At 36.2% G+C, this 17,703-nt stretch overlaps 2 protein-coding genes across 3 annotated transcripts; one reads left to right on the top strand and one right to left on the bottom strand.

Moving 5' to 3' along the window:
- The first annotated feature begins 1,063 nt into the window (after window positions 1-1,063).
- On the top strand, window positions 1,064-16,046 carry LOC104120790 (uncharacterized). Of its 2 annotated transcripts, none has more exons than XM_070185579.1 (10): window positions 1,064-1,179; window positions 7,381-9,079; window positions 9,152-9,289; window positions 11,402-11,473; window positions 12,628-12,669; window positions 12,772-12,861; window positions 14,048-14,155; window positions 14,258-14,350; window positions 14,680-14,759; window positions 14,856-16,046. In XM_070185579.1, the coding sequence occupies exons 2-10, from the start codon at window positions 7,526-7,528 to the stop codon at window positions 15,703-15,705; spliced, it is 3,027 nt and encodes a 1,008-aa protein (XP_070041680.1). In that variant the 5' UTR covers window positions 1,064-1,179; window positions 7,381-7,525; the 3' UTR covers window positions 15,706-16,046. The 2 variants fall into 2 exon arrangements, with proteins under 2 accessions (XP_070041680.1, XP_070041681.1); XM_070185580.1 differs by having other exon boundaries at window positions 1,080-1,179; window positions 7,450-9,079.
- Window positions 2,615-5,257, bottom strand: LOC138899386 (uncharacterized). The gene is made up of 4 exons (XM_070185582.1): window positions 4,229-5,257; window positions 3,444-4,148; window positions 3,238-3,356; window positions 2,615-3,152 (listed from the first exon to the last, which is right to left on the bottom strand). Exons 1-4 carry the CDS (start codon window positions 4,755-4,757, stop codon window positions 2,742-2,744), a joined length of 1,764 nt encoding a protein of 587 aa, XP_070041683.1. The 5' UTR covers window positions 4,758-5,257; the 3' UTR covers window positions 2,615-2,741.
- Window positions 16,047-17,703: the final 1,657 nt, after the last annotated feature.

The following is a 17,703-nucleotide window of genomic DNA, read 5'->3' as shown; positions in this document are numbered from 1 at the left end:
TGTGCTTCTTATCTTTAAATTTATATGTTGTTTTGTATTTTGTTTAAATGGTTATTAAAATATCAATGAAAAGGGCATGTCGAGTCTTGATTTTGCCTCAGAACACTCATATCTCAAAAAAATCTCTTTATGTTATAAAAATACCATACTTGTAAGCTTGAGTGGATGTACTGATCTGAGCAATTTTTTATATAATATTTGAAAGAAGATAGTTGATATACTATATTTTTCTTTTCTTTAAATAACGGTAGTGTCTGAGTCAACTTAGACTCACTTTATTTAATATACTCAGATTTAGAAAGATGAAAGAATTCACGTAACATCTTTTTTGCTTACTCAATCTCAAGTGCAAACAACCCATTCCCGCCTTGTTACTGTGTACTTAATTTAGAAAAAAATAAATCATGAGGCGGGAAACTAGCTCATTCTCCTATAATTCTAAGCTTTGATTCTTGAAAATCAAATCAAACATTAGACAATTTTACTTTATTTCTACTTATATTATGTGACATGATCCACAAAATGAATGACCACTATCACCAATTTATTCTACTCTTATGAATTATCTTTCCTATTTTATGCAGTTTCATTCGATTTATTATCGTTTTACTTGCAAATAATTCTTAAACTATCTTTATTTGTCCGTTAATTTATTTAGATGTATAAGATTCCTTTGTTCTTTTCTTCTTTTTTTCATTTATTTCAAAAGATGCCATAAAATCGAAACATTGTATGTCAGAAGACATTATGTAAAACAATGCAATAATTAGGCAAAATATTATGTAACAATATAGCAATAGTAGTTTTCTGTAATTTGCCACAAAGATATAACAATAGTAAAATACTTCAAAACATTACATACCCTTTAAAAATGAAATAAAATTGTGGAAAAAAATAATCTAAAGGAGTGATAATAAGTAATTGAAGGAATAGTTAAGGTGGGTGCAAATTTAAGTAGGACACTGTTATTAAAAATAAAATAAAATAAAATAATAATAATGATAATGATAATAATAAAATTAAAAAGATAACTAGAGGGGTATAATTGGGAATTGAAATAGGCATAATAATATCTGAGCATGTCTAGGTTTTTTCTTTCTTCCTAAGCTTTACTCAAAACATTCAATTTCGACCCAATCGATTCTCCGGCGTTAGCAAATCCTCCGTTCGCATTTTCCGGTAAGTTAACGTTTTACTTTGTTACTCTATCGCTGCTTTATTTACTTGTAAAAAATTAACCGTCTCTGTTATTACACGTCGTTGCTCTGCTCTTTACACATTTGCCAATTAAATTTCTCATTTTTGTATTTTTAATTAATAAGCACAAGATAATTTCATTAATGCTAAGTTAAGTAGAGCTGACCAACATCGAAATTTCCTTATAATTTTTTAATCATTTTTGCTATTTTAGTTTTTTTTTTTTTAAGAATTTCGTGGTGAAGACTTTTATATAATTTAGAATTGATGGTTCATATTACAGAATTTATGGCTGTGAATGAAATTAGTGGTTGTGTATGTTATGGTTATTTTTCCCTTTTTCTTTTTAATGATACCAAGTAACTATGCCCATTAAGTCTTAGATGGAAGAAATCACCTAGTGTTTGTTGACGGTGGTGTACAAGCACAACCTGTTCGCACCTCGACTATTTCAGCAGGCACTAGCTACCTCCCACTAGCACTAACACCGAGTAACTCTGCACACCAAGTCTTAGATAGCTGGAAAGATGTCACCTAGTGTATTTTGCCTTGGGACTTGAACCCGAGACCTCATGGTTCTCCTCCCACTTCATTGACCACTAAGCCATATCTTTGAGTCTGTTATGGTTTTTCAGGCGGGAATGTTGGGAAATTCATTTTAAATTGACTAGTTATAAGGTGGTTATGGCAACCCTGCTCTTTTATCCGGCCTTGGTATCAGCAAAGTGAGCTCACGTAGGATGCAATGCTCGCACATGCAGGTTTTTGTTTAGGAGGGAATGGCTAAGAAGATGTTCAAATGATGCAATAGTTAATTTTTTTCTGAGGGTAGTGTTACGCAGCACCTATGCTAGTTGGGGGGGGGGGTAGCAGGACACCACCCTCATAAAAATATGGTGCAATAGCTCGATTCTTTGGTTAATAGGTAGAGAAGACGAGTCATAGAAGTGGACCGGTTACTTAGTCATTTATGGTGTGTCTGCTTGTGAATGAAGTAGCGCTGCTAGCGCATAGAGCATTGCTCAGAATGATGATAATATTTGAGATTTTTGGCTTTTGGATGTCTCTATCTTTCCATATTTGTTTTGAGATGTAGGTGCATTTCTTTCAAGCTATACAGGCTCTCAGCTTTGCACACATTCCCCTGAACTCCCAAAACAGGAAAAAACATGAGGAAAAAGTTATTCTCCTTTTTGAAAGCTATCATCTTTTTCAGAAAATCATGTGTCAAATACAGAAAATAAAAATTCAGGGTTTGTTCTTTGAGGATTGTTATCTACATCAGTGTTTTGGATAGCGTGCGGCGACAAATAGCGACGAGGGCCCGCTTCACTGAGGCGAGAGGCGCGCAGCGAAGCGCTCGCCTTTTTGATGTGAAGCGACAATTTATACAAAAACATAAAATATTATATACATATAACTAAAAACTCAATAACAATAATATATTAATAAATATATCATTCAAAAATTAAAGACTCAATAGATAGTCATAGACTCATAGTAGATTCATAAACTAAAGTCTAATAGTCTAAAACAAGCAACGTCTATTCTTCTTCAAGATTTTCAAATTCTACAACTTCATGAATGTTAGCATTATATTGGCTATCATCTTCTTCATCCTCGGAGTTTTCATCAATTAGGGACCGGCTTGAACTTGCTACTCCCTTTCCCTTGTAACTTGAAGAACTCCCTCTAAGACCATAGATATTCTCCTCAACTCCAACCGCCATAGAAACAGTACCCCAATCAAGATCATCTCCTTCATACACTTGTTCATCTTCATGATTTTGGGGGGCTCCAGTTAACCATTCATTTGCCTCGTCAATGTTGTCCAACAAAATTGGATCAATGGTATCGCGAGCTTCATAACGTCGCCTCAATGTTCTATTGTATTTAATATACACTAGATCATTGAGACGCGATAGCTCAAGCCTATTCCTTTTCTTGGAGTGAATCTGCGCATAAGTTGTTTAGATTAATTAATCGATACTAATAATAATACAATATAAAATATATTAATATAATAAATCTACTTCTTACATGCTCAAATACGCTCCAATTTCTCTTGCATCCAGATGCACTACAAGTTAGGCTTAGTACTTTGATGGCAAACTTTTGCAAGTTTGGAGTTTGATGTCCAAATTGCTTCCACCATTCAACTATAGAAAAATATTTTAAAAGTTAATAAGTATAAATCAAATAAATTAATTTAAAGTTATAAGGATATCTATATTAAAGTTAGTTACCTGGCGACCTTATGTCTCTGGCTCTAATGGCCGCTTGTAAACCAAATAGGCCCTCTGCTTGTGAGTACCTACCAAACTCCTCCCCTATTTGATCTATCGTCGCTGAATTAGGGACCAACTTCTCAAGACATGCATGGTATCCAATCCACACCTCTGAAGCCAAAGTTTCATCTCTATTGTTCTTGTAAAATAATCCCGGGTTCAGAAGATGGCCTGCTGCATGCAAAGGTCGATGGAGTTGATTCTCCCACCTGATATCAATTATCTCAAAAACTTTCTCATATTTTCTAACATCTCCCTCAAATGACGCTGCAATAGTCTCTTTGGCTCTATCCATAGCCTCATAAAGATAGCCCATTGGTGGTTTTCTCTCCCCATCCACCATACGAAGTACCTTAATCAAAGGACCACCAACTTTAAGAGCCCGAACGACGTCATTCCAGAATGATGGAGAAATAAGAACTTTGACAGTTTCTTTTCCCGCAACTTCCTTTGCATATCTATTATCTTTCCATTCATTTGAAAGAACTAGCTTTCTCAATTTTTTCTTTTGCAAGTAAAAACTATGCAAAGTTAAGAAAGCCGTTGCAAATCTAGTCTTGGCCGGTCTCACCAAATTTCTTTCATTTGTGAATTTCCTCATCAAATTCAACAACAACGGCCTCTGACTGATGTAAGAATATACCCTGACGGCCTTAGTGAAAACTGTAAAAGTAACAATAACAATTTTATAGTTAATACTTAATAGGATAGGACATAAGTATAAATAACTATATTAAAGTTACCTGAAGCATATGGGTTTTCCTTGAATATGTCACCAAACATCAAGTTGATACAATGGGCAGCACATGGAGTCCAATAAATGTGTGGATACATAGCTTCCATCATCCTACCCGCACTAACATTCTCACTAGCATTATCTGTAACAATTTGTACAACATTTTCCTTTCCAATTTTATCAATAGTCTTTCTAAACAAGCTGTACATTTTGCTTCCATCCGTAGAAGAGTTGCTAGCATCGTGAGATTCAAGAAAAACACTCCCTCTTGGAGAGTTCACCAACACATTTATGATCATTTTTCCATTCCGTGCTGTCCATTTATCCATCATAATGGAACATCCAAACTTGTTCCATTCCACTTTATGCTCCTCAATAATTTGGTCTATCTTCTTCACCTCTTTTTTAAGATGAGTTACTCTAACTTCATGATAGCTAGGAGGCTTCATTCCTGGGCCATATTGTCCTACAGCTTCAATGAATTTATCAAAAGTTTTGTAGTTAACACAGTTGAAAGGAAGCCCTGCATCATACATCCATGCTGCAAAGGCACTTACGGCGCGGTCTCTCAAAATCTTCTTGGCTTCTAAACCTAGACCTTCTTCACCTTTTCCCTTTTCTTGTTGTTTTGCCGAGAAATAAAGATTGAGAGGACCTTTTGTCACTGTACGTGCCGTCGTGGATGACCCACTAGAACTATTTGAAGATATCTTATGAGTTTTTTTGGGGGGGGGGAGGTCTCATTTCACCATCTTCATCCATTTCATCATCTTCATCAATTAGATTCACCGATGCTTCAAAATTCATTTGAGTTCTTGTCACATTTTTCTTATCAACAAACGCTTTTACTTCCTCCCTAACCTCGGGCGGACAAAGGGGACACTGTATTACATTTTTAAATTCACCTATCAAATGTTGCTTGTGACGAGTTATCCCACCATTATATGTTTTTTCACAAAACACACATTTAATTGCGGATCTTGATGAGCCTTGTATAGCATAATTCCAAGCTATATCATTTCGTTTATTACTATCGGATGACGTCATTTCAACGTTGTTTTATTGAAAAAAAAATTATCAAGTCAATATGCAATTAATTCTACTCTATAAGAGACTATAAGTCAATAATTGAAAAAAAAAAGAAGCAAAAAAACGGGGCCTGAAAGAAACAGAAAGTTTGTTAAGAGAAGAAGCAACCTCTGTTATTTTGCAAAAACAGGGCTTCGAAACAACCTCTGTTATTTTGCAAAAACAGAGCTTCAAAACCTCTGTTATTTTGCCAAAACAGAACCAAAAAAAATAGAGCACAAAAACAGACCTCTCTTTCTGTTAAGAGAAGAAGAAACCTCTGTATTTTGCTCGAAAAATAGAGCAGAAAACAGACCTCTGTTTCTGTTCTTTTCGACAAAAAACAGAGGAAAAAAAATAGAAAGAAGAAGAGAAGAAGAAGAAGAAGAAGAAAGAAGAAAGAAGAAAGAAGAAAGGAGAAGAAGCATACCTGGACTTTCAATGGCTGGAACCTCAAGCTTCTGAAAGAAGAAGACGATGGCTCGCGAGTTCAGAACGTCAAAGAAGCTCTGTTGTTTTGTTCAAGTTGAAGAAGATATGTTGTCAAGCCCTAATCACGACCCTTTTTGTTGAGTCTTTGCTTTTTTTCTTTTTTTTTAAAAAAAAAACAAAAGGCGACGCTATGGTCGCTTCTCGCGACACTGTCGCCTCTCGCCACGCAGGCAGAGGCGAGCGCTATTTCGAAACGCAACGCAACAGAGGCTCTGTGGCGACACTGTCTCGCCTCGCCTCGCCTCACGCTATTAGCGCTGAGGCGAGCGCTATTTATAACACTGATCTACATGGATGTTTTCTGGCCTTTTCTTTTTGATGACCGAGAAATCCGTGTAGGGTGAAGCCTTAGGACCAACTGCAGCCTTTGAAACTTTGGGATAATGGGCCCGCCCCTCAACCTTTCTCCACTTAGGATGTTGTCTGGACTTAATACAAGCTAATTAAAATTAGTCAAAGCAGTGTACCGCAAATTCTTAAATATCAACTAGAACATGCCACAACATGCTCTCTGACTTAAGCTGGAACTGTGGAGTGACACTATAACCTAGATAATGGTTAAAAAAGGGGACTCCTGTTACCACTAAGCATTTATTGTGGCTTATCCTTTCTTTCATGCTTTGTGTTCTCCACGTTGCGGCCGGTGGTAATGTTTGACTGCAATGCATTTTGAGCGTTATCAGGCGTACATATCTTTTCTGATTACAAGACATTGGATGATATATATTTTTTGACATTTCCTCTGAATTCTTGCTGCAATCATGCTAAACTAGCTGTCTCAGTTTGCTAAGCTGTAATGGTTTTGGAAAAACTTTGACAATTTCTGTTCCAATTGAAGTTACAATCTGATTCTTTCTGCCTTGGCTGCAGATTGTTTCTTATCCTAGCGTGGTATAATCTGTATCTCTGTGCATTTATTTTTTAAATTATTATGTGCACTTGGCACTTGAGCTTCTCAAGTTATTAAGCTCCATATTCTAAATTAAGAGAAAAATAGGGGCTGCCAAGCTTTCTGGTGGAGTTCTCTTTTGCTCATTCACTGTATTTTTTTGTCATTTCTGTTGTCCGTGAGCTATAAATGACTTAGGTCTCATCTGTTGCCAAATACGATGTTTCGCCAGATAGCTGTATTTTATTTAAAGGAGAAGATGATAATGATTAAAAAAACCAATAGATGAAGAAAAAACAATCATTCATATGCATTTTATCATTCTTATTCCATTCAACGAACTGGCATCTGAATGTCTGAGGTGTGAAGGCATCTTAACAGGAGTGCAGCAGCTCTCCTGAGAGGGATATGAGCAAGACACACTTATGTGCTTTTTGTTTCTTAACCATTATAAAATACGCAGAATGCGTTACGCATATACATGGATAGATACAACTGTCGGACAATGAATTCTGTTAAAGTATTTGTTAGAAATTCTCTTTTCTTAAGTTTTGCACTTTCGGAGAAAATTGTTGGAATAGATAATTTGATACATTGTTGGATACACTTCTCAAAGTTGAGAAAAAAATCTAAAAGCACTACTGTTTCTTACAATTGGATGCATGGTTAATTTGCTGAAAGGCATGATGGATTTGTTTTCTTGCATGCAGCTATTTTCTCCCTTTGAAATTGTTCTGATGGATGCATGATCATGAGTCTGTGACTTCTGCATTACTCAGGTGGTGATTTCCCTTATGTGTCCTAAACGCGTAGGAGTTGATTGAAAGATTGATAGCTTCTTGCTAGGTTAGCATCATGGGATACAATCGGCAAAAAGATAAGAATGGTTACCGTAGTTCATCAAAGGGTAATGGCGATGATGGCACATCAGCTAGGACAAGACCTCTCAGTTTTGATGACATCATGCTTAGAAGGAAAAGTAAGGAAGAGGAAGTGGACATTAAGAACAATTTTGTAGGAGCTGAGAGTGTATCGCGTAAAGAAGACAGGCATAAGAGGACTACTGATGGTTTAGAACCTGAGCGAAACCGCTACGATGAGTCATTACCTAGTGCTTCCAGACATACTTCGGAGGATTCTAGGAAGTTAGCATCAAGGCAAACAGAGAATAATATGATGGCTGAAAAATCAGCTAGGGGTAAACATAAAGATAGTAGAGAATCTGAAATCAAATCAAAGACATCAGTGAACAAAGATGTAAGCAATAAGAGACTAGCTGGTAGCAAAACCGACAAAGATTATCTTGTCCGGAGAAGAAAAGACGAGGAGTTTGTTGATGATTCTGGAAATGAAACTGGTAAAAGACATTCAAGAGATTTGGCCCGAAAGGAGAGATCAACAGATAAAACTGACAGAAGACGCGATGACGGAAGAAAAGACAAAGATCCTGATAAGGATGAGAGACAGTCATACAGGAAGAGGAAAGATATGGAAGTGCCAAGTGATGCTCCTCTGGATGAGGCTGAGAAAAGGCATTCAAGAAATCACGGACGGAGAGATAGTTATGCTGACAGAACTGAAGTAAAGTCTGAATCAGGTAGAAGGAAGCACCGAAGTGATGACGAGGAGAGAAACAGAGACAAGAATGCCGATAAAAAACACAGTTCATCGAAAGTTTCTGAAGTTACCGGAAGGGTGGAATCTTCTCGGGCTCAGCTGGAGGAAGAAAGACCAAAGAAAAGGCGGTCAAGAAGTCGAGAGCATGATAAAGATCGAGGTAGAAGGTCTCGTTCTGGCTCACCAAGAGGACGTAAGCATTCATCTCATGATCTCAGAGAGCGTGGCGAGTTTTCCTCGCATTCTTCCAAAGATAAATCTGGAAGATCACATTATGATCTGGATAAAAAGATATCCAGCAATGGTTCAGATAGCCACTCCAAGCGCCATGCAGAATCTACAAGTGGGCTTGGTGGCTATTCACCAAGAAAGAGGAAATCAGAGGCTGCTGCTAAAACTCCTCCTCCAACTAACCGCTCTCCAGATCGGAAAAATGCTGGGTGGGATCTACCACCTGCATCAGCTGGAAGTAATGTTACTGGTTCTGTTCCTTCTAGTGTTCAGCCTTCAATGCAATCTGTAATACCAAATATACATCAGCTCTCTAGCGTGGTTCCTGCTAATACATTTACAACAAAGACTGCTGGCGTTTCATATAATTACTTATTTTCATCTATACATGCAACTGATTCGGTCCAGCTGACACAAGCAACACGACCTATGAGAAGGCTTTATCTAGAAAACTTGCCAAACTCCGCCTCTGAGAAAGATATTCTGAACTGGATTAATCATTCTTTGCTGTCTTCAGGAGTCAATCGCATTCAAGGAACACAACCATGTATCAGCTGTATAGTATGTTTTCTTCTTCTACTCTTGTTCTAAGTAGGATAGAGATTAGTGTTGCTTACTGTTTCTTCACTGCAGATACACAAGGAGAAGTGCCAAGCTCTTCTAGAATTTTTAACCCCCGAGGATGCTTCTGCTGCACTTTCTTTTGATGGCAGATCCTTCTGTGGTTCTATTCTTAAAATCAGGCGGCCAAAAGACTTCGTCGAAGTGGCTGTAAGAATATTACCATGAGATTCTTTATAGATTTGTGCTGGTCTTTTGCACTGGCCTTTTGTTATTTGCTTTTTCTTAGTGATATCATGAGAGACGTGTGGGACAATGATGGGTTCTTGCATATTATTTTATGTAATATGTTATCTGATATGCAGTCTATCTAAATTTCACTGTGTTGCAATCTCCGAACCCCCACCCAAAAGTAAAATCAGTCTGTTGGGCTGGATTTTCTTACTTCCCGCTGCATTATGAGATGTCTTGGTGTGTCATCTTTTTTGTGCTACCATTTACCCTGAAGCTTCAATCTATATTATAGAGTTGTCATGTTTCATATCCTTGACTAGTAAACGTTTCGTTTCAACTTTTTCCTTCTATAGCTTTTGAAAATATATGAACAACAATTCAATGCTAGGGAGTTGCATTGTCAAGTTGTTCTACTTCTCTATATGGCTTAACAATTAAGGAGGTAAGGGGAAGGTAGCTGAGAAACAGTTACCCGATAGATCGACTTTAATATGATTGGGTTCTTGGTTGAAAAATAGCTACTTCTTTAGGTCCTTTTTGTTTCAATAAAGCAAGCTTGTTACTTTCGGTTGAAGCGTGACAACTCATTGTCATTTGGGTAGTTGGGTTAAATTTTCTGCCTGTTCAAAGTGATTTAACTAAGAAAAGTATTGAATGCGGGTGGCCCCAAAACAAGTTGGGTCAAAAGTGATTTGTGTAAAAATTTGGTTGCCAGTGCTGGGTTAAAAGCGGTTTGGGTTGTAGTTCGGTTGCCATTTTAATCATATAGTGGTGACCATTGATATAGAGTATAGACTTTGCTGATGAAAGTTTGTTCAAGGTTACTTGGCGGATTTCCTGAAAAGTCTTTGATAATGGGATTACCAGGAAACAATATGCCTTTTCTATCGACTGTAATTCTCCATATGAGGTTGTGAAATGTCAGATGTCCGGGTCCTTGGGCTACTTTATAAAATGGTACATCGCATTTCAAACCCCCCCCCCCCCCCCCACACACACACACACACACTCTTTTTGTGAAATGGGTTGTGTACTTATTCTTCATCTTAATGTTCAGTTCTAAAATGGATACAGACTATGCGTTTGTGGTGGGTTGAAACAAATTTATGTTTAGTTAAATGAATCTGATTTTCCTATTCTCTTTCCTTCCTTTCTTTATCATGGGGTATTTGGAGTGATTAGTTGCATGGATTGTGACTTTTGTTCGGCGAGGGATGTTAAGTATGATGGTCAATTTGCTGTTCTTGTCCCAGCAATACATACTACTCAAAATCTATTCTTCACCTGCATCAAAGAATAAGTACATAGACAATAAACAAAATTCTCCGGTAAATGTGTTCTTGCAGGTAAAAAACAAGGTGTCCATCTTTATCATAAAAAAGTCAAGGTCTTCATCTAGTCAAAGAGTAGGACGCATCAAGAGGTTAGACTTGTCCTCAATGCTTGAATGATTGTTCAGTGTGGAAGATAACCTCTGTGAACGGGACACCAATCTCATAGAGTCCCTTAGCATTTGTTAGCAGCAATATAGGCACCAAGATTAGCAGCAACATAGGCACCAAAATTTAGTATAGCATATGCTTAAGATGTTATTGATATGAAATCTTTCTGATCTTCTCTAATAGTACCCTCAATATCTTTCACCTCCTATATCAGAGCAGGGGAGGCTGCACGTCATTTGATCATCCGTTTAACTGGATATTGGAGGATGATGATGGTGGTTGCCACTGCATAAGTGCAAAAAGGATGATATATAGTTGAGTTATATCAAATGAAGTGATAATAAAATATGGAAATTGTGGTAGGGCAGTTTTGTTAGTATAGAACATTGCCTGCATGTTGGATCTGCAGCTTCCTTGTTCTTTTATATTTCTTCCACATGAAAATCAAGTCTTGTCTCAGTAACTTCTTGCTCTGTATTTTCTACATTTTGTCAATGCATCAAACTGTGTATTTAAGTAGTAGGAAGATGGTGCTTCCTCTTTACGTTGAAACAGTGCTTTATTCTGCTTTTATATGCAGTTTCTGAGGTATACTGTGGTCATTATTCATGTAGCAGGTTTTCAGACAGTTGCTATTTTCATGCAGACTGGTGTTCCTCAGAAGTCGGTTGCTGCAGCTGATAGGATAGACAACATTGTGGAGGATTCTCCTTATAAGGTATGCATCTGAAACAACACAAAGGATTTGACCTTTAAACCTGCCTGTCAGAACTGGAAGCGGCATACACTTATGCCATGTGTCGTCCTTGTACTTGGAATGCCTATCGTCCTTTCCTTGTGATAAATATGAATCTCCTCTTTGTTTCATGCTATTAGTAAGTTTCTTGTCAGTTTCAGTTTGTTTGATCTCTCTGATTTAGCAGGACTACTTAAGAGTTGAAAAATGGCTATTACTGTATATTAAGAGTTTACTTTTCATTAGCTTGAGCTCTTGTGTATTGTAGTTAGGTGTTCTAAAATATAATGTAGGAAAGCCAGTTTTTTTGTATGTTAGCTTAAATTTTGAGAAAGGAATGGAATTAACTTTTGAAGGGTAAGTAAGTCCTTTATTGCGGTTACGGTTTTCTTTTTTTTTTTGCGCTGTACTTTGGTGTAAACAAGAAACAATGTCTTGTCTAGATGATTTCTAACTGTATTATGAAAATGATGTGTACGACAGCAAATTGGTTTAACATCAAATGCTTATCTTGACCCCCACCCCACCCCACCCAAAAAAAGGGTAATAGATACTGAAGAAAGCCTATGTTCTAGGAAACTGGGATACACATTTTGATGACCTAACGATTAGGATAGGAACAATAGCTTTGAGAGTTGAGACTATTATACCAATAATTTTTTCTGTGCGCTGCACTTATATGTATCTTGTATACGAGACTCGCATAGACAGAAAGCAACGTTCCAGCTGCTCTATGCTACTTTACAACACAGGAATCTCAAGTGGCTCAATTATATATTGGACTGTGAGGTTATAGATTATGATATCTGCTTTCAATATTCTTAAGGTGTTGACGTATGAAAGTTCCCTAACTGTTAAGACTAGATGCAAAGCTTCTCATTTGAATCCTGTGGGATTGTGAGGACGTTACATTTGGATTGCTTTACTTTCTTTGTTGGCCTTTGCCTCAACTCTTTGACAGGTCATATTTGTGAACTTCAGAATTTTTTTGTTTAATTTGGCTTCCACAAACGAGTTCTTCGAAATTTGACCATTTTGTATTTTCTATCTGATTATTGTTTTTTCAGATTTTCAAGTCTGTTCCATTCCTGTTGTTTCCTTTCCCTTTCAATAACAAGTTTTTATACACGTTGCAGATTTTTGTTGGTGGAATTTCAAGAACTATTTCATCGGAGATGGTAAGGCCAAATAATGTCTCAAAACCTTTCCTTAATTAAAAAGAAAGAACAATGGAATATAGGGCTTTCCAGTGAATTTGATCTTATCTGATGCTATTTCAGCTTATGGAGATTGCTAAAGCTTTTGGACCTTTGAAAGCCTACCATTTCAGGATGAATTCAGATATCAATGAACCTTGTGCATTTCTTGAGGTACTCTCGAATTATTGGATACATCTTTCTCATATTAAATTAAGTGTCCTTTTCTTTTCTGAAATGTTCTTTCCTTATGGCAAAGGTAGCTTTTACGCAACAAGCGGAGTCTTAATTCTGGCTAAGATTATTTTTCGTTGGAGTGAATTATTGGAAGTACCGAGTGGTAAAAAAAACGAGCAAATTATCATCTTACTAGAAGTTAGATCTTATTCCTCTTCAACAATCTTCTTTGGGTGGAAGAGTGAATGAACAAAAAGTAGTTCTTTTTACATGTTTAAAAAGTTGGTGGTCCTTTCTGCTTGCTTTTCTTTCTATCTTGCCAAACAAAATGACTTACCACTGTTAGCATGTAAAGGCATGCTATCCCCTTTGAACTCCTTTTTTTTAATTTTAAATTTTCTCTTCTAATTCTGCTACTTTGCTTCTCTAAAGATAGGACGAGTAAGTAATTTTTTTGACAGACGAGCGAAAACTCTTACCAGCTGCCGTACAGTTGCTCTAGAACAACCAATACTGATTCAGATCCAGGTGTAGGCTTACAGACCAATTCAATCAATGTGTGCCAAATATATCATCCTTTACACGGCCAATAAAAAAAAGTATCATCCTTTACACGAAAATAAATCAAAAAGAGTAGAGGAGCTTTTAACTATTCATATCAAATTTTCTAGCCATCAGATCTCTTCAATTCCTTTCCTTCCCAATAATCTGCAGAGGACACTGCAGAGCACTTTGCACACTCTCTTCGTCCCTTTCAAGATTTGAGAATGAATGACCCTAGATCTCTAGCTTTACAATTTTACAAGAGATGTTTAATGCTTTAGAGAATAGTGCTGCTTGTGTCAATGAGTGAGGGAAGAAATGATTCCCAATGAATAAAAAATTCTTTTAGTGCCAAAAGTGACTTGCCATACTTGATGCACCGCACAAACTTCTTATATGCTTGACCTCATTTTCATTGCATGTAGAGTATTCCTTTTATAGTAGTTTATGACCATGCTTTGAATTATGGAATGCTATTGCTTAAATTTGTTGAGCTAGATACCTTGGTTTGTTACATCTTGAGCCTCTCCGTCCCTTTGTATTTCTCCTTGACTCAAGTGCTGTGAACTCTCAAGTCTTCTCCAAGTTCAACTCTTGCGTCTTTTATTGATCTTAAAAGTAATTATTTCAACCATTTCAGTATGTTGACCATTCAGTTACTCTTAAAGCTTGTGCTGGTCTTAATGGTATGAAGTTGGGTGGAAAAGTGTTAACTGTTGTTCAAGCTGTCCCAGATACTGTTTTACTGGTACTCTCTCAAGTCCTCTTATCCAGAAATTTTGGCTTTAGGTACAATTTTAATCTATTCTTGGCAATACAAATTTGACCAAAAGATACACATAATACTCAGGACAAAGATGAAAATACACCTTTATACCGGATTCCCCAGCATGCAAAGCCACTTCTGGAGAAGCCCACAGAAGTTCTGAAGCTGAAAAATCTGGTATGTCTGTTTTTTAATCTTGGTGTAGTTTGAATTTTATTTTCCATAAGAAAAAAAATACTGTCTGTTATGCCAGTAAAAATGTTGATACTATTAGAAATTGTAGAGAACTTCTAGTGCTAGAGAAACTAAAATTTTACAACATTGTAATGGAGACGGGCTTAAATGGAGCTACATGTAATTTGAGTCAGGTGGCCAACTCCAATTTGCTCGGTATTGAGACGTGGTTTTGTTTCCATATATTACTGGAATTATATTTCTTAGATGTGGCAAATCCACTTATCACGGGGTTTCTAGATTTTTTCCTCTAATTGTCTTGTCCTGTCCAGGTGGATGCAAATGTACTCATTTTTTTGTCTGAAGCAGAAGTTGAAGAGTTATTGGAAGACATCAGATTGGAGTGTGCCAGGTCATTTATGAAAAGTCATTTTTTCTTAACGTCATCGCTTTTATTTCTCCTTGTCAATTCATCACTGATCTGGAAAATGTTCTTCTGATGCTGTAGGTTTGGCACTGTTAAATCAATTAATGTTGTAAAGCAAAGTCAATGTTCTCTCACATCTGATCCTGCTGCTATGGACACTAGTCCTACGTTGAATGAGGACAATATGGAGTTTGCTAAAGAGTGTGACCAAATTGATCCATTCCCTAAGAGCTCTGACCACGAGTTGGAAGTTGGTGGGTCACATCTCCCCAACAGCGATGAAGAACCCATGGAAACCAATAGCGCTGAGGAAGCTGAAAGATGCACTGATGGTAAGACTCAGATGTCAGAACCTTTAAAAGGTGACTCCGAAGAGGAGGCTGGAGATGTCGATGATGCTTTTGCTGGTGGCAGTCCTTCTAATGATGGACCTTATGAGGAGCTAATAAAAGACGACACTTCTGATCCTCTACCCAATGATGGTAATGTGTCCGATCGAGGGACAAGCTGCCAAGAAAATTCCGAGGTTACTCCTGGAATCTCTCCAAATGAAAAGAATACTGCTATAGTTTTGGAAAGGAAAGATGAAGATTCTAATTCTAGTCCAGTTGAACATTTTGAGATAAATGATCAATCACCAGTTAAGGAAGCAATGAAATCAGAGGAAGACAATGGAAATGTAGATGGAGCTTTTGAACCAGAATTCTCGTCGAAAGAAGAGTTGGATGCTCGAGAGAAACTTGAGGAAAAGACTAAAATTTCTGTTAATGATGTATTTGAGCCCGGCTGTGTACTTGTGGAGTTTAGAAGAGCAGAAGCTGCATGCATGGCTGCTCATTGTTTACATGGGCGACTGTTTGATGACCGGACAGTGACTGTGGAGTATGTTCCCCTTGATCTCTATCGTACAAAGTTTACTAAACAAAACTAATTCCTTTTGGTCAATTCAATGCCTTATTTCCTGCAGATCTCCCCAAACTTGAACGGCATTAACATAGGATTTGTCTATGCTATTCACTTATCTATCAGATGCTTACCTGAATGTTCACAATTTTTACCATATTGAGATGCCTTAGTTAACCTTTTGCTAGTGCGAGAGTTGTAGCAAATTTTCTGTATACCAGACTTGGAGCGGAATACATGTTTTCTCCAAGGGTGTAGAACAGGATTTAAGGACTCTTGTCCAAGAAATGAGCAATTTTAATACGTTAAATTGTCATTAAACTTACAGCTTTATTTTTATGGTTGCAACTTGCAACATGTTACCCACCATTTTGGATAAGAGGAACACGTCCTTTGTCGTCTTGAAATCTTGGAATTATATGCCTTGTGATTAGGGGTTAGCCATCACGGCTATTGATTCTATGTTCGTGATGATGTTGATAAGTGACTCAGTTGGCCAGCCCATGTTAAGGGGTTGTTTGGTAGAGATAAGAATGTTAAATTCTGGTATCATCTCTTATCAATCTTTGTATTATTACTAATATAGTATCTTACAGCTAGTGTAATTTTCTTTTGCAGTATTAAACTTTGCATTATTTATGCAATAATGGTGTAAAAGTTTTTTACACAATCAAGATACTTGTGCGAAGGCCTTAGCCAAATGTCGTTCGCCTTTTTTACCCTTTAAAATTTGATTTCACATTAGATGACAAAGTCATTTAATATTTCTTAATATCTAAAAATAAATTTTTAATTATTTTTCTTATATTTAGGAATAGATAATTAATTACTCCCCCACTATTTAGGATTTCTTTCCATTCCTTTTATGTTTTGAAATCTTTATTTCCTCATAGTTTAACGCATTCCTTTTTGTTATTAAATTTTAACGGAATACCTGTAAACATTCGCCTACTTACAACTTTTTTAAAGATTACCCCCCCCCCCCCCCCCCCCCCCAATTTTAGCATGAAAAATATTTCTCCCATGCAGCTATCTAAATACAAGAGATATGCATACTATGTTATTTCCTTGCCATAAATATTTATTTATTAATTATATCAATAAATTTGAGTCGAGGTATTTCAAATAATATACATCATGGACATGAAGACGTCATATTTGTATACTTTAAATCATAATCTTTGAATGTTCCTCTCCTTTCTCTTTCCAGTGGGAGAAAAAAATTATTTTTTATATTACGTTTTCCAGTTATTTTTGTGTTCCCGTTTTCAATATAGTTCCTTTTATCTTATATGCCACTCCTTAAAAATATAGAGTTACAGTGTACTTTTGGTGACTGCGTTCATATTAATTTATTTAATGTATTATGTTTATATTATAATTTTACATTACAAAAAAACATACTATTGATATGCGGGTAATCTTAGAAATATTTTCTATGTTTAAATAAAGTATAAATGACAACACACCCAACTTAATCCTATATGTAGGGTATAAGGAGGATAGTGTGTACACAACCTTACACATACCCAATAAAGGTAGAGAGACTATTTTCGATAGACCCTCATCTTGTTTAAATAAAGTATAAGCAAATTAATAATGTGGATTTTTTTTTATAGACAATTGCAAATTAAAAGAATGTCAGTTATGATTTTTGTTTACGATATCTCATGTATGATTATTAGTTTAAAATGGTATATTTACAAATTTTGTACAACTTATTCAAATCATTGCATTCCCTAACAAAAAATTGGTTAGACATTTTAACTCATATCAATAAAAAAATCATACAAAAATATTTTTAGAAAATAAACATGCAAAGTATTTTTGTAAATTATTTCTCAAAAAATGTTTTGAAAAAATATAAAAAATTAAAATATTCTTTTAATTAAATCAGACTTACTTTTAAAAAGTTCCAATTTAAATGAGAATTGATTATACAGACACAACAAAACTAAAAACTAAATTCATGAGATTTGATTGAAAGAATAAATTGTATTTCTGATTTTAACATGAATTTTATATT

Source organism: Nicotiana tomentosiformis, chromosome 9, assembly GCF_000390325.3.
Source record: "Nicotiana tomentosiformis chromosome 9, ASM39032v3, whole genome shotgun sequence".
Taxonomy (NCBI): Eukaryota; Viridiplantae; Streptophyta; class Magnoliopsida; order Solanales; family Solanaceae; genus Nicotiana; species Nicotiana tomentosiformis.
Note: the sequence above shows the minus strand (reverse complement) of the source record. Positions and strands in the feature narration are given on the sequence as shown.

Coding starts and splice junctions, on each gene's coding strand:
- LOC138899386 (XM_070185582.1), bottom strand. CDS start 4,757: ATGTATGATGCAGGGCTTCCTTTCAACTGTGTTAACTACAAAACTTTT. Junction 4,149..4,228: donor GGAAAACCCATATGCTTCAG/GTAACTTTAATA, acceptor TTACTTTTACAG/TTTTCACTAAGGCCGTCAGG. Junction 3,357..3,443: donor CAGAGACATAAGGTCGCCAG/GTAACTAACTTT, acceptor ATTTTTCTATAG/TTGAATGGTGGAAGCAATTT.
- LOC104120790 (XM_070185579.1), top strand. CDS start 7,526: ATGGGATACAATCGGCAAAAAGATAAGAATGGTTACCGTAGTTCATCA. Junction 9,080..9,151: donor AACCATGTATCAGCTGTATA/GTATGTTTTCTT, acceptor TCTTCACTGCAG/ATACACAAGGAGAAGTGCCA. Junction 14,156..14,257: donor TCCCAGATACTGTTTTACTG/GTACTCTCTCAA, acceptor CATAATACTCAG/GACAAAGATGAAAATACACC.